This window comes from Ovis aries, chromosome X, assembly GCF_016772045.2.
Source record: "Ovis aries strain OAR_USU_Benz2616 breed Rambouillet chromosome X, ARS-UI_Ramb_v3.0, whole genome shotgun sequence".
In the NCBI taxonomy this organism is placed as follows: domain Eukaryota; kingdom Metazoa; phylum Chordata; class Mammalia; order Artiodactyla; family Bovidae; genus Ovis; species Ovis aries.
In genome coordinates this window covers 82,908,350-82,923,427 of record NC_056080.1, presented here as the reverse complement: position 1 = coordinate 82,923,427, position 15,078 = coordinate 82,908,350, and the positions used below count along the sequence as shown (strand labels likewise).

The following is a 15,078-nucleotide window of genomic DNA, read 5'->3' as shown; positions in this document are numbered from 1 at the left end:
GGACAGACTCTCTCTATAGCCCTCACAAGAGCCAATCTCAGCTGACACCTCGACCTCCACTGCTGGCCTCCTGAACCAACACGCTTTGTATTTAAGCCAGCCGGCCTGTGTGACCCTAACATGACTGCCAGCAAATGAAGCCAGAGGGTCAGCCCTGTGTGGACATCTCTCCGCAGGGGCAAGGGGGGATGGCTTCTCCACTCCCAGCACCTTGGGCACACTCTTCCACGTTTGCACATCTATTTTCATGCATTTGTTTTCACGCTTATATGGTGTCTGTTTACACCTCCCAGTGTTGGGGGTCCCACAAGTTACTGATGCTTCCCTCCTGATGGAAGGGTAGGGAAAACTCATTCTGCCAATACAGCCACTCGACATGACCACATACTCACTGACTGAAGAGTCATGCAGGAAGTGGCCCAGGGAACAGAGCACACACCCGAGGTGCTAACATACACTAGCAAATGGCCTTCCACAAAGGCTCCCCTTTGTCCACTTCACCAACCACAGGCAAGGGTGCCATGTCCTCACGCACTGGCTAGCCCCGAGCATCATCATCCTGCTGAACTTCTGTCGACGTGCTGGGTGACAAAGGGTCACCCTCTTCACTGGGTCTGGCTTGGTTACCAGGGAGCCTGGCTGTCCCCCTGGGGCATGGCCATTGCTATGTCTTCTACTGGGGTATGTGATTGGATCCCAGGCTTGCCCAGTTTCCACCACACAGTGTCTCAGCCAACCCAACCCCTTCCTCCTGGGCGCCTCTGAATCTCACCTGTGTAGGTGGAATCCCTGAGCAAGACGGGGCTCAAGCTTTCCCACCACTCGAAGCAAGGGTGCCTGCTTGGTGGCCAGAGGTGAAAACACTCTTCCGCCTGCTTGTCTGTGCGTCTTCACCTGCAAGAGGACCAGAGGAACAGGGAGAAAACCACCAGTGAGAAGACAGCAATGTTGGACAACAAGCCACCATGCTCTCCTTGGCAGGGGCCTCAGACTACAGGGACCCAGGAGGGCCCAACTGATGAGAAACACACATGCAGGTTCCCTCAGGGTAGGTTCTGCTCATCACAGCAGCTGGCCTGTCCTCGTGTGACTGGGACAGGGACCCCCACAGTGCCTCAAGGGTCAGCACAGAAACCCATCCCCCAGGAGTGATGGTGACTTACAGCCCAGAAGACTGGAGCAACTACGAAGAGAAAATGATTCCTCCCCTCACACTGCCACTCTGGAAGGATCCAGAGGCCGGCACAGTCAGTCGGCCGCCCTCCATGGACTCCTGGTTGGACCCCACCAGGAGGGGAACACGTACAAGCAGCTGAGCTCTTCAGGTCAGGGCCCGATGTGGGGAGCTCACAGGGGGCGGGGAGAGGGGGCTCGTGTAAGGTCACAGTCCAGGAGGCAGGAGCAGGAGGCTGGAGGGCAGACCTGCTGGCATCGCCAGGACACATACGTGGAAGGAAAGCAGGCGGGGACTGTGGCCGTGAAGGGAACCGGAAGGTCCGGCTCGGTCCCCTGGCAGGGGCTCCTGGTCCCAGAGCCTGGAAACCCCCGCCCGGAGGTATCGTCAGCGCACGAGGTAGGTCCCACCTTCCTGCAAGTAGAGCGAGTCGCGGGCGCTTTTTTGGGATGGCCGGGCAGCGGCCACCAGGCAGGACAGTAGTCCGCCACCGGGACCGCTGTCAGGTGACGGCGCCGGTTGGCCTTAGTCCTGTCGCGCCCACAAACACTGAAGCCCTTGATTTCCAGTGTGTATGGCTTCCGTACTCACGTAAGCACGCAGTTACATAGACACGCACGTACGAACAAAGGCGCTTGCTCTCGCCTGCCCTGTCTGCTAGGAGACAGAATAGGAGCCGTCACGCGGGAGGAGCCTCGAGACCTGTGTCCTGGAGCGGGACCCGAGGGAGGGCCAGGAAGTGAGCGGTCGGGCGGAAAAGGGGAGGAGATGGGAGGAGCAGGACGAGGAGTCTGGGGCTGGGTGAAGAGGAGCTTCGGGAGAAGGAGGCGGGGCGGGGCGGGGTGGAGCGGAGCGGGATGGAGCCACCGGGCGAGCGGAGCGGGGCTTCCTGTCCCTAGTGCTTACTGTGGGCCTGGGGAACCCACGGAGGCTGGGCTTGTCCAGTTTGAGTCCGTACCATAGGCGTCCAGTCGGCGAGACTCGGCGAGAGTCAAAGTGACCGCGACCCAGTGTGCTCAGCGACTGCATCCGAGCTTCAGGGGCCAGGGAAGCAGGAAGAGGCGCAGCCTCTGGGCGGAGTTCCCCAACTCTGGGCTGAAAGCCCAGGCTGGCTCCCCTCCAAGCCACTCTGGGGCTGCTGGCCCATTGCTGAGCAACAGTCTGTCTTTTTGCAGATGCGAAGGAAAATCCTCAGTTTCCTGCTGCCCCTGGGACCTGAGATGTCCCAGATAAAAGAAGCTTCGCTTTCAAAAATGTTTCCTGTCCTCTTCCTTTCGTCTGAGGGCTCAGCCCATCCAGGGCAGCCCCCTGACTCTGCTCCTGACCGCCGCCCTCCCTGCTGTGCTCCAGCCTCCCAAGTGCCTGATCAGAGTAAAGGATCCTCTTCCTGTCCCCACTACTACTAGCTGAGTTCAGGCCTCATGGCCTGGGGCCAGTGCTGTCAGCCTAGCCCCCCACTCCACCCCCCGCACTCGCCTGGACCCCTGCTGTCTCTCCTGCTCCAGCCTGAGTTGCACACACTGTCGGTTCTGAGTCACATCGCACACACATTCATCCTCATCAATTGAAAGCGCAGCTGAGCCCTCTCCTGTTTTAAGTCTCAACCCGTCCATGATGCCCTGAGCGTGTTCTGGTGGTCTGGGGTCTTCTTCCTCCTCACCCAGCACTCTGGGTGGCTGTGCTGGTCCTACACTCTGTGCAGAGCTCATCTGGGACCCCACACTTTCTCATGCAGTTCTGCCTCTGGACTACTGGCTCCTCTTGTTCTGACAACCTACTGTCCTCCTTCCAGGCATGACTGTAACATCCCTTTCTCCATCTGCCCCAGTGTCAGCTGCTCTCATCTTGGAGTTTTTGGGCGCCCTGCCTCTTCCTGCTGCCCACCTTTGCCCCCCTCTTCTTCCCAGGCTGTGGCTGCTGGGCATGAGTCTGGACCCCTGAGTGTCGCCAAGCCCCAGGAAGGTAAGGTCAGTGTCTACCTGGTTCCCATTAGCCAGGCACCCACATAACTGCTGCCATGGGAATGTAGAGTTGGAGCAGTGCTTTCTCTTTCAGCGTGCAGCCTGCTGTCTCCTTGCAGAAGCCTGCCAGCCATGAGTTGAGGGGCGAGGCTGCCTCCTGGATCTGAGGCCTCAGCACTGCGGGTACCCGAGCAATCACCACATCCAACTCCCTCATGCTGGCGCTCTGCTCCTCGCCCTGAGAGTGGTTACCAGCTGTCTCCAGAAACCCCAGAACCTCCTGGTAGTGGTTTCAGATCGTGAGGGAGGGTCCTGTGAATGGTGGGTGGGATCCTGCTGATTCTCCCGAATCCTGGTTTTGAACTAGACCTTGCCCAGTAAACTGGACTCCTATGAAGTGTGGCTGCTGATGGGGCAGCTGTGAGGCCCTGCTCCGTGGCTTTTCTCCACACCTGTCCCTTCCCTGCTGCTGGCCCCAGCTGTCCTCACGCGCCCACATGTGTGGACCAAGCCATGGGGAGTGCTGCCTCCCACCCCACCTGGGTCTCTGAGGCTTGGTGAGGGTTCCACTTTCCTCCTGCTGTGCATTTACAGGCAACACTGACATGGGACAGGCTCGACCCAGATTCTCAGTTTTCCTCATGTCCTCCTTGGCTGATGTGTTTTCTTCTCTGAAATGCCTGTTGCTCATCTCTCTGCTGAGCCATGTGTCTTTTCTGTGCCAAGTTGTGCCAAGTTGTGGGCGCTTCTTTTAGGGTCTGAGCATTCATCCCGCCCTGGTGTTTGTATTGCAGATTCGTCCTCTTCTGTTTGTAGGCTAGCAATGAACTCAGTATTCACCTGGTCTCTTGGAGCCGTAAGTGCCCCACAGGTTAGTGTGTGTCTCTCAGGCCCTCCTTCTGGGAGCCACCATCCACCCCCTCATAACTGGGCCGAGCAGTCCCCAAGGAGACGCTGCCCTGGCGTCCAGCACTCTGCCCGTGAGAGAGGGCTCCTTCACGTCCATGTCAGTCCCTTGGTCCCTGCCTGGCTTTAGTCCTGGGCCTTGGACTCCTGCACATGGGACAAGCCCAGGGGCAGCCATGTAGCTCTGGGAGGTCAGCCACACCTATTTCCTCTCTGTTCCCAGGGCAGGTCCTGTTGTCTGCACCCCTCTCTATACCACCCAGATGGAGGGGCCAGCCTGAGAACTGGACGTGTTTCTGATTTCATCTCAGTTCCGCTGCAGTTCTTTGAGAGGACATGGCACACATGGGACCTGCGGACACGGGTGGCCACTCTGCTGCCGCTACTCAGGGTGCTGTATGCCAAAGGGCTGGGGCACTGCCCAGGGGGACCTTTTGTGAGCCTCTGGCACTGCCCTGCTCACATTGACATCACAGGCCTGTATATCACGTTTGACACAGGGGTGGGAGATGCTGGTTTATGCGTGTCCATCATTCCTGAGCTCTTGGGTCTATGTGCTCTTCACTGTCCTCTGTCTGGGCAGGTTTGGCCAAAACCTGAATGCCAGACTGCCCAGCACTGGAAGAGGCTTCCAGATCAGGCTGCAGCCCACTGAATGGATCCAGCTGTTTAGTTTGTGAGATCAAGGAGTAGGAAGGGAAGACTGGAGTGTGCATTGCTATCCCATACCCATGGTGAGAGGACTTCCGTGAGTGGACTCTCATGCTTTGGGCGGGAGCCCCATCTGGCTACCCTTTGAGTACTTATGTGCTTGGCCAAGTCGCCAGAGAGGGTGTGAGGAGTTAGGAGCAGAGAACACCCGTGAGGTGCTACCAGAAGTGAGAAGGTTCTCCAGTTGATGAGTGGGGCGTGTACCACCCCCCACCCCACCCCGCCGGCATTTTCTGTGCATTTCTCTTTTACTTAATGGAGTTCACTCGATGGAGTTCTGTTCAGCCTTAGCATCTTTTCCTCACATCACATGTTCCCTCAGGTTCTGAAGGACTCCTCGACAGATGTCTCACTAAGTCCTGCACCTGGCTCTGGGGGATACTGCCTTCCAGGCTCTCTCAGCTCAAGACCGACTGACAAATCCTCAGGACTGGCCCTGTGTCCCCTGCCCCTTGAGCCCCTGTGCCCAGAAACCCCAGCACAGTGGGTCCTTTTAAAGTGGTTGCAGAGTCAGAGTTAACCATGTCTCTCACGTTGGTGTCAAGTTGACCCTGTCTGGCAACCTCCACCCCTCTGGTGGTTCCACCACCCCACGTGGGGTCACCAACACAGAGCCCGACGTCCCTTTGGGAGGGGCTGGGGTCATCCCTGTGTCTGTTTGTCCCTATTCCTCAGTGCGACCTGAGAACTGGCTCAGGGGCTGAACCTGGACGAGGGATCTTGACCTGTTTACTGGGGCAGCTGCCCTTGGCCTCAGTGTAGTTTTGGACTGTACCTTGGTCAGCTGCCCACCTCTTGAGCCTCTGGGAGGCCACATTTTACTGACCACCTGCCCTGCTCTGTGGGTCCAGCCTCCTGGGTGGCAGCAGACCTTGTCATGGTCCCTGGGTCCTGGCTGCTCAGAGTGACCGCGTGACCTCTGCTGCGGCCCCTGGGTAGTGGTGATGGTGGGTGGAGGGTGTCGTCTGTCTCCTCCACAACGAGGCTCATCAAGCCCGGCCTGTGTTGCACAGTGACTTCACTCTGCTTGGTGGCCAGGCAGTAGGTGACCAGCTCTTCCCATGGTTCCTTGGTTCTCGTGCTGGTAGTGCTGTGGGTCCTGCCACAGATCGGAGTGGCCAGCTCCCGTGCTTCCTGGGACAGAGGGCACATGTGGGGGAGGACTCTGGTCCTGTTTGTTCCCTTGGGGGTTGGGGGGGACACCAACTGTTAATGGGGTGGAGGAGGTGGGCTGCTGCTGCAGGCTCAGAAGTTCAGACATCTGGGATATCCCAGTCTTCTGCACCCTGCCTCCTGGTCTCCTTGGCCCTCGTGTCAGGGATGCAGGTTTTCCCAAGAGGACCTCCAATGCCAGCGGTTCGGGCCTGCCTTGGCAGAACGTTCAGTCTCTTTGAGGTTCAGCCACTCCTGTCGAATCCTGCCTGAAGCTTTGTCAGCTATTGGGGAGACCCTGCCACCCGCCTTGGCTCTCACTGTTCTTCACCCTGAGCTGGTCATCTGCCTGTAGAGAGCAAAGCAAAGAAGTTACTTCACTGTATTCCTCCCACGTTCCACACACCTGGATCTTCTCAGTTGCTAGGAAATTCCTCTCCCCCTGCCAGCCCAGCACAAGTTCTAGCAGCTGGGCTGTGGCCTTGAGCCCAGGGCTGAGTGCACACCAACTACCCCCAGGATAGGTCCTCATAACCTGTGGGGCAGGGCGTGTCAACCATGTACCAAGGCCCCATCTCACCACCTCTCCTCAGACCACTCCAGGGCCAGCCTTCTCGGGATGGGTCCTTCATGAGGCTGTTCCCACGAGTTGAGGGTGGGGGCAGTGGTGCCGGACACTGGCTGGGGACTCACCACTAAGGGGACAGGGAGCAGGCAGGGGTGGGCAGGGCATCCCTTCACCTGTGATGTTGACCTGACAGTTCCTGCCAGCCTGTCGGGAGGTGCAGAGCACAGACGGGTGTTGGAGGTGTCCACGGTGGGCTCCAGTTCTCGGGCCCTCACAGTGCCTGAGGCCTTGTGATCGCTATTGACCAAATGGGAGAAGTGACACCAGGAATTGGTGCCTGAACGGTGGCTATGTGTACACACAGGACGTCAAGTACCTTTGCTTGGGTGGCACTATGCTCTGCCCTGCACGCAGCCTGGTGGGAGGGGCTCTTGGTGTCTTTTGCACTAGACAGCTGCTGGGTTGGCAGGAGAACTGCTTCCAGTGCACTGGCCACCCAGCCATCTGCTAGCCCCAGTGTAAGCACAGGCTGATGGGAGAGGGCAGATCTGGATGTCAGACCTCGCAAGGCAAAGCCCATTCAAGACCAAGGATACACATCCTGCAAGAAACTCCTCCACTGTGCAGGGTGTCAGGTGTCCACTCACCCTTGCATCACTCAGGGCTGGGAGGTGAGGAGGCTGGAGTTCATCTTCCAGGCAGACCTGTAAAGAGCAGAGCCTGAAATGTGTCAAGAGGTTGGGGAGCATTAAGTGTGGGGAACCAACCACTGATTCAAAGGGATGGACAATGGAGGGCCATCTGGGCTGGGTCTTATAGTGAAGAGGGTCTCCTTGGCTGGGAAATGGGGGAAGGGCCCCCAGAAGGATCAGACCCATGAAGGGAACAGCCCAGGAGTGTAGCTGGACCAGACAAGTTTGTAGGAGGGCCCCCAGCCTGACACCATCTGTTCAGGTCCCCAGAGGGAGCTTTGGCACAGGATTTCTAGAGACTCTGATGTGCTGTGAAGTTTCATCCATTGCTTGCAGAGGCAAGGCTGCGTGCTGGTACTTGTAATGCTACCCAGGTAGGCTGGGCAGGCTCTGGTCCTCCACAGAGGCACTGTGAGAGGAAACACACTCTGCTCTGCCATCTCAAACCTGGATTGATCCGCAACCCCACCACTGCTGGAGTATGAGTCTTGGTAAATCACTCCCTCTCTGAGTCTCCATTTCTTTATCTGAAGGATGAGCGCAGTGTGAAATGTCCCCATTAGGAGTAATCCTATTTGTTGGTGTATCTGATGGGAGTGAGAAGTCACGGGATGATTCACATGAAAGCAATCTGTAAACCAGAAAGCACCTACTATGAGTAGTGATTGAAGAGGCATCTCTTTTCCCAAGAGAGCTTTCCCCAGAATGAGTGGGAATGCAGGTGTGCACTTTGAAGCCTGCAGCTAGGAGACAGGGAGACAGTGAAGAGCCTCCAATTAGGAAAGGAGGAGAACATGGACACCATCAGCCCCAGTCCCAAAGGTCCTTTAAGATGTGGCCTAGGTTGGGACTTGAGGGCCATCAGTGGATTTCGAGTAAAGATGTATACAGTGGCCCCTGGGGACAGAAGGCAGTGTGAGCTAAGTCAAACTGACAGGCTTTGTGAACTGGGGGCTGTAGCATGACCAGGAATCCATAAAGCTGGGAGCTTCTTCCCTGAACTGCAGGAGTTCAACATCTGCATGTTGCCTCAGGTCCATGATCTGCTTTCCACCATTCCGTCTCCCAGAACACTTCAGCAGCCAAGTGTTTTCACCAGCTCAACCTAAACACTTTTGTTAGTAAATCCAAAAGTGGATGATATGAAGAAGCTATCTATAGTGTGCCGAGTTTTCCCTATGTAGCCCACTTGGTATTAACAGTCTCATTGTTCACTGCAGCCATGTCAGTGTGTTTGCCAGCCCCTGCCAGGGTGCTGATGATCTCTGCCTCCCTGTTAATGATTTCTAAATCCCTAAACTCTTGTGGCCCCCGAGGCTTTTGGACAGCATTAGGCACAAGTGATCCTAGCCCCAGTAAGAGCCGACATTTTCAGAGGACTGACGGAGGCCCAGGGGTGCTGCATGTGTTACCTTCCTCCAGCCTTCGGCCTGCAGGGGTGCTCTTCCTGGGACAGGCAGGACTGAGGGCCAGCCCCAGGTCAACCTGGGTGACTACACACCCCACCATCTGCCAAACTGCCTCAGGATGTGAAATCTTTTGGTGCCAGCCGTGGTCTTCTGTGGTAGAAATGGGAGGAATCTAGAGCTAAAAAGAGGAAGGAGCCTTGGCAAGCACATGTATTCACTAGTTTGTAATTCTGGGCACCTGTCCACCATCTTGTTTCAGGACATCCGGAGCCTGGTGCGGTCTCCCAGTACAGACCCACAAAACCTGGGTCCACCCACACGATTCTGGGGTGTTAACATGATTCAGACGTCTCTGGTTTGGGGATACAGGCAATGACACTGGAAGCTCAGCAGCATTAGGCTCACCTTGCTGACTTGCTTTCATAGCACACTTCTCAAGCACCAATAGGAAAAGCAGGTAGAGGAGACGAGCAGAAAGGGCATTGTGCTGCTGCTGGTGCTGCTTGCCCTGCTGGGCGGCCCCCTTTGTCTCAGAGAAGCCTGTGCATTAACTTTGGACAGGATGGAAAGCTGCCTTTAGGGAGTGGCACCCGGGCCTCACTTGCTCTGTGCTTGGTAGCTAGTCATATTCTTAGGATTAACCTGGACCCTAAATTGCAAAGGCCAGGTTTTGTTGAGCAAAATTGTGGCTTTTCTGCCATCCCATGATCTGGAAGCTGTCTCTTGCTTGCCCACCCCGGCTTCTGTGCCCCATTGACCCTCCAGGTTCCCTGGTTACCCCTGAGGGTGTATGGCCAATTAGCCTCCCAGCACAGGGCTGAACAGCTCAGATCAGTGTCTTTGCCTTGGTCTGTCCTTTGCATTGTGGCGTCGTGGCTCAGAGGCCAGGGTTTAAGATCTTGAGCCAGTGATGACCCTTTTCCAGCCTCAGTTTTCACATCTGTATGCTGGGTGTAGTAACAACGCACAGTCGCTAGGACAACAGGGATGGTTCCGTGAGTTGAAAGGCTGGGATAAATTTGGTGTGCAAATATGTTATGGAGAAGAGAACCAGGAATACTGCCAGGATCTTTCATCTGCTTTTGGGAACTACCATTGGCTGACAAGGGCAGAAAAAAGTACTCCATGCCACTTTTCTTCAGCCTGCTATTGCATCCCTCTGGGGTTTTGGGGACTGTTTTTAAGCAGCTTGCTGTTGGCATAGCAACATTGCTGGGAGACATATCAATAACCTCAGATATGCAGATGATACCACCCTTATAACAGAAAGTGAAGACGAACTGAGGAGTCTCTTGATGAAAGTGAAAGAGGAGAGTGAAAAGCTGGCTTAAAACTCAACATTCAAAAAACTAAGATCATGGCATCTGGTCCAATCACTTCATGGTAAATATATGGGGAAACAATGGAAACAGTGAGAGACTTAATTTTCTTGGACTCCAAAATCACTGCAGATGGTACAGCCATGAAATTAAGAGACACTTGCTCCTCGGAAGAAAAGCTATGACCAACCTAGACAGCGTATTAAAAAGCAGACATTACATTGCTGACATAGGTCTGTCTACTCAAAGTTATGGTTTTTCCAGTAGTCATGTATGGATGTGAGAGTTGGACTGTGAAGAAGGCTGAAGGCCGAAGAATTGATGCTTTTGAACTGTGGTGTTGGAGAAGACTCTTGAGAGTTCCTTGGACTGCAAGGAGATCCAACCAGTCAATCCTAAAGGAAATCATTCCTGAATATTCATCGAAAGGACTGATGCTGAAGCTGAAACTCCAATACGTTGGCACCTGATTCCAAGAACTGACTCATTGGAAAAAACCCTGATGATGGGGAAGATTGAAGGCAGGAGGAGAAGGGGGTAAAGATGATGAGATGCTTGGATGGCATCACTGACTTGATGGACATGAGTTTGAGCAAGCGCTGGGAGTTGGTGATGGTCAGGGAAGCTTGGCATTCTGCAGTCCATGGGGTCACAAAGAGTTGGACACGACTGAGTAACTGAACTGAACTGATGGGCCCAGATGCTATGCTAAGCAAATTACACATACTGAGTGGTTGCTATAGATTTGAGTATACTGTTATGCCCACTTAACAGATGAGGAAGCTAAGGTAACAGGTAGTTAAATTGTAGTGACAAGATTTAAGCCCAGAACCTGTTGACCTTTTTAGTCCTCTGACTCACCATGAGACTCAGCCAAGTGACAGTGTCCCTGCTGCTCCAGGGCCCTGGCAGGCAACTTGAAGAAGCGAGGTCAGCGGGTGCAAACCACAAGGAGTGAGAGGGCTGGAACACATGGAGAGAGCACGATCTAACCCAGGAGGAGCTGCCACTCACAATAGGAGGGTGTGCAGGTCAGGTGCCAGGCCTTTTGATTTGTCCAGAGTGGCCCAAAAAGCTGAAGTTCAGTAAGAGGTCTCCTAGTTTTTGAATGTTGGCTCCTTATTTTGTAAAGGCACTCTCCACGCCAGTTGCCTACACCTGCACTCATGCAGACCCTACAGGTGGCCCTCTCCTTCCTCCACTGCACTGTCTCCACACGGTGTTGCTCCTGCCAGGGGTTTGCTCTCAGACGTTGATCTGTCTGAAAGTGCTCCCGCCTCGGCTCAGACTGTCTGCTTGTTTTCATGAAAGCATACTGTTGAAGAACAGAGACAGACTCCAGGAACCCGCATGCTTCCATGTCTCCTCCTGCAGTTTACTCAGCTCAGTGCAGACTGCACCTCCAAGCTTTCCCATGTCCTCTCTGTAGGGATCAGTGTCCTCTTGGCCAAAGTTCTCCCGAGGCTTTGTACCGTGCCTGGCTGTATCCTTTCTTCCTTTTACCTGGTCCATTTCTCCTCTCTCCCAGTTACACAGTCAGCCTCTTGGGACAAGTCCAAAGTCTAATTACCTCACTCTTCCCATCTTCCCCCAAGTCTGATCCCAGTGCTTAATAGGTTTAACTTTCAAATATTTGCTGAATTAAATATAAAAATTTCAGTAAAGATGAGGCTTGTCCTTGTATTCTTATTAATGACAAGGCAAGTTCGGTTGCTTTAATAAAGAACTAAAAATGCAGTTATTTTGCCATTTTAAACCTGCTTTCTCATCTAATAAGTATTGTCAAACCGACAGGAATCACTTAATAGGTGTAGATTGCATAGCACAGCGCCTGATGCAGAGAAGGCACTCAGGAGAGGTCAGTTCATCTTGTTGTCACAGCTTTCATGACTTAATACAATTGTTTAGACTCTTTTTGATGCCATGAACTGTAGAACTCCAGGCTTCCCTGTCCTTCACCATCTACTGGAGCCTGCTCAAACTCATGCCCATTTAGTCGATGATGCCATCCAACCATCTCATCCTCTTCAGCTTCAGCATCAGTCCTTTCTATGAATATTCAGGGTCTCTGAAGAGTTTTTTCCAACACCATAGTTCAAAAGCATCAATTCTTTGGCACCCAGCCTTTTTTCTGGTCCAACTGTCACATCCATACATGACTACTGGAAAAACTATAGCTTTAACTAGACGGACCATTGTCAGTAAATTAATGTCTCTGCTTTTCACTATGCTGTTTAGGTTGGTCATAGCTTTTCTTCCAAGGAGGAAGTGTCTTTTAGTTTCATGGCTGCAGTCACCATCTGCAGTGATTTTGGAGCCCAAGAAATAAAAATCTGTCACTGTTTCCATTCTTTCCCCATCTATGTGACATAAAATTATGGGACTGGATGCCATGATCTTCATTTTTTGAATGTTGAGTTTCAAGCCAGCTTTTTCACTCTCCTCTTTCACTTTCATCAAGAGGCTCTGTAGTTCCTCTTCCCTTTCTACCATAAGGGTGGTGTCATCTGCATATCTGAGATTATTGATATTTCTCCTGGCAATCTTGATTGAAGCTCATGCTTCATCCAGCCCAGCATTTCACATGATGTACTCTGCATAGAAGTTAAATAAGCAGGGTGACAATATATAGCCTTGATATACTCCTTTCCCAATTTTGAACCAGTCTGTTGTTCCATCTCAAGTTCTAACTGTTGCTTCTTGACCTGCATACAGGCTTCTCAGGAGGCAAAGAAAGTGGTTTGGTATTCCCATCTCTTTAAGGATTTTCCACAGTTTGTTGTGATCCACAGTCAATGGCTTTATAACATGGTCAATGAAGCAGAAGTAAATGTTTTTCTGTTTTTTATGATCCAACAGATGTTGACCGTTTGATCTCTGGTTCCTCTGGTGCCTTTTCTTAATCCAGGTTGTACATCTGGAAGTTCTTGGTTCACATACTGTTGAAGCCTAACTTGAAGGATTTTGAGCATTTTGAGCATTACCTTTGCTAGCATGTGACATGAGCACAATTGTGCAGTAGTTTGAACATTCTTTGGCATTGCCCTTCTTTGGGATTGGAATGAAAACTGACCTTTTCCAGTCCTGTGGCCACTGCTGAATTTTCCAAATTGGCTGGCATATTGAGTGTAGCACTTTCACAGGCATCATCTTTTAAGATTGAAATAACTCAGCTGGAAATCCATCACCTCCACTACCTTTGTTTTTAGTGATACTTCCTAAGGCCCACTTGACTTTGCATTCCAGGATGTCTGGCTATAGGTGAGTGATCAAACCATCATGATTATCTGGGTCATTAAGACCTTTTTTGTATAGTTCTGTGTATTCTTGCCACCTCTTCTTAATCTCTTCTGCTTCTGTTAGGTCCTTACCATTTTTGCATTTAAGGATTTAATACAATAGAGCTAAGATTTACTGAAAGGCAAGGCTGACCTTATTGCAAGTGATCCTCACATCCTGAACTGAGATCCCAAGGAACTCATGAAAGGTCTCTTCCAAATTAAGGCAGCAGTTAAAGTTCTACCTATTCATTTTTTGCCTGCAATTGTTTGCTTGAGCCTGGTAAAAACACTGCTTTCCTTAATAGACATTTTACAAATCTAAGTGTTGAATATGCTCATTATTCTCTGTCATAGGCTGAATTTTGTGCCCCTCTCCAAATTCACATGTTGCGGCCCTAACGGAGAAGGCAATGGCAACCCACTCCAATACTCTTGCCTGGTAAATCCCATGGATGGAGGAGCCTGGTAGACTGCAGTCCATGGGGTCGCTAAGAGTTGGACACGACTGAGCAACTTCACTTTCACTTTTCACTTTCATGCGTTGGAGAAGGAAATGGCAACCCACTCCAGTGTTCTTGCCTGGAGAATCCCAGGGATGGGGGAGCCTGGTGGGCTGCCATCTATCGGGTCACACAGAGTCGGACATGACTGAAGTGACTTAGCAGCAGCAGCAGCAGTGGTCCTAACCCTGGCACTTCAGAATGTGCCTCTGTTTGAAGATAGGGACTTTAAAAAGGTAATTAAGGTTAAATGAGGTCATATGAGTGGGCCTTAATTCATTCTGACTGTGGTTATTATCAGAAGAGGAAGTTTGGAGACATAAAGGGACACAGGGTTGGGCATGCACAGGGAAAGTGCCATTTGAAAATTCAGGATGGAGATCACTATCTACAAGCCAAGGAGAGAGGCTTCAGGAGATACCTGACCTTCTGACACCTTCATCTTGGACTTCCAGCCTTCAGAACTGTCAGAAAATGAATTTCTGGGGCTTTCCTGGTAGCTCAGTAGTACAGAACCCGCCTGATAATGCAGAAGACCCAGATTCGATCCCTGATCTGAGAGGATCCCACATGACATGAAACAACTACCCCATTGCCGGGAGCCAGCGTGAGGAATTCCACTCGTGACAAGATCATGCGGCAGAGCTCTGATGGCAAGGCTAATCAGACCTCAGGTTTTCCCCCTGGAATTTCCTGAGCATCCACCCCCCAAAAAATAAGAATCGGCCTGCTTTTCCACTCTTCTGACATTCTCTGGAAAAAGTCAATTCAGGGCTTTAGTCTTCTGCGTTTGAAAGAGTATTTCAATCCCAAAACCCCTCTGATGGCTTTTTAGCCTGCCTGCAGGACTCGTACAGCTGCTCATGTGATTGTTTGAGGCCTCCTGACCGCAGGAAGCACAGGAAGCTTAAAACATCCTAGGAATGTAGGGGCTTCCGAGGAGTCAAAATCATTAGAATAGGACTGATTAAAAGTTTCATTTGTTGAACCAATACTTGCTGCCAAATTTTCATATCCTTTATTTCTAGATATAGTTGGTATATAGAAAAACAAGTAGTAGGCCTGGTATTAGTTAGATCTTTGAGTTAAGTACCTTCTTTGTTATAACCCACTGCACCTTTGTTCTATAGAGATGTAACTTTAATACTTTAAGGAGATGCAGATTAAAGAAAAACACTTCAGGGGAAACGAGATTAACGTTCTTTAAGAAAGAGAGCCAAAAAAGTGTTAGCAAGCCTCCTGGCCAGAAGATAATGTTAATCACCTGAGACCTTTTGTATACAAAAAAGATATACAGAAAGGGTCAGGACTGCTGCCCCTGCATGACTCTGTATCTTCCATTATGTAAAATTTAGGGTATATAAACATCTTTTAAATAATAAAGTTGGAGGGGGTTTTTGCACAA

The 15,078-nt window shown here is 51.8% G+C and overlaps 1 protein-coding gene and 1 long non-coding RNA gene across 15 annotated transcripts in view; one reads left to right on the top strand and one right to left on the bottom strand.

The window, feature by feature from the left end:
• The window catches only part of LOC101112543 (protein EOLA1-like), a 9,947-nt gene extending 7,748 nt beyond the window's left edge, over positions 1-2,199 (bottom strand). For 3 of the 13 annotated variants that reach the window (XR_009598785.1, XM_060407614.1, XM_060407615.1), the window contains exons 1-2: positions 1,164-2,199; positions 773-894 (exon numbers count right to left, since the gene is read on the bottom strand). Coding sequence is in view for 1 of the 13 variants with exons in the window: in XM_042242219.2 (XP_042098153.1) it covers positions 773-894; positions 1,164-1,588; positions 2,081-2,135 (602 nt within the window). In the remaining 12 variants the exon portion in view is untranslated. The remainder of the gene's footprint in view (positions 1-772; positions 895-1,163) is intronic. The other 10 variants (XM_060407617.1, XM_042242222.2, XM_060407619.1 and 7 more) reach the window with 8 other exon arrangements.
• On the top strand, positions 1,834-15,078 carry LOC114111349 (uncharacterized). 2 transcript variants are annotated; one of them, XR_006058382.2, is made up of 3 exons: positions 1,834-1,913; positions 3,082-3,136; positions 3,230-15,078. It is a non-coding gene; the product is annotated as an uncharacterized LOC114111349 (long non-coding RNA). The 2 variants fall into 2 exon arrangements; XR_003587419.3 differs by having other exon boundaries at positions 3,082-3,141.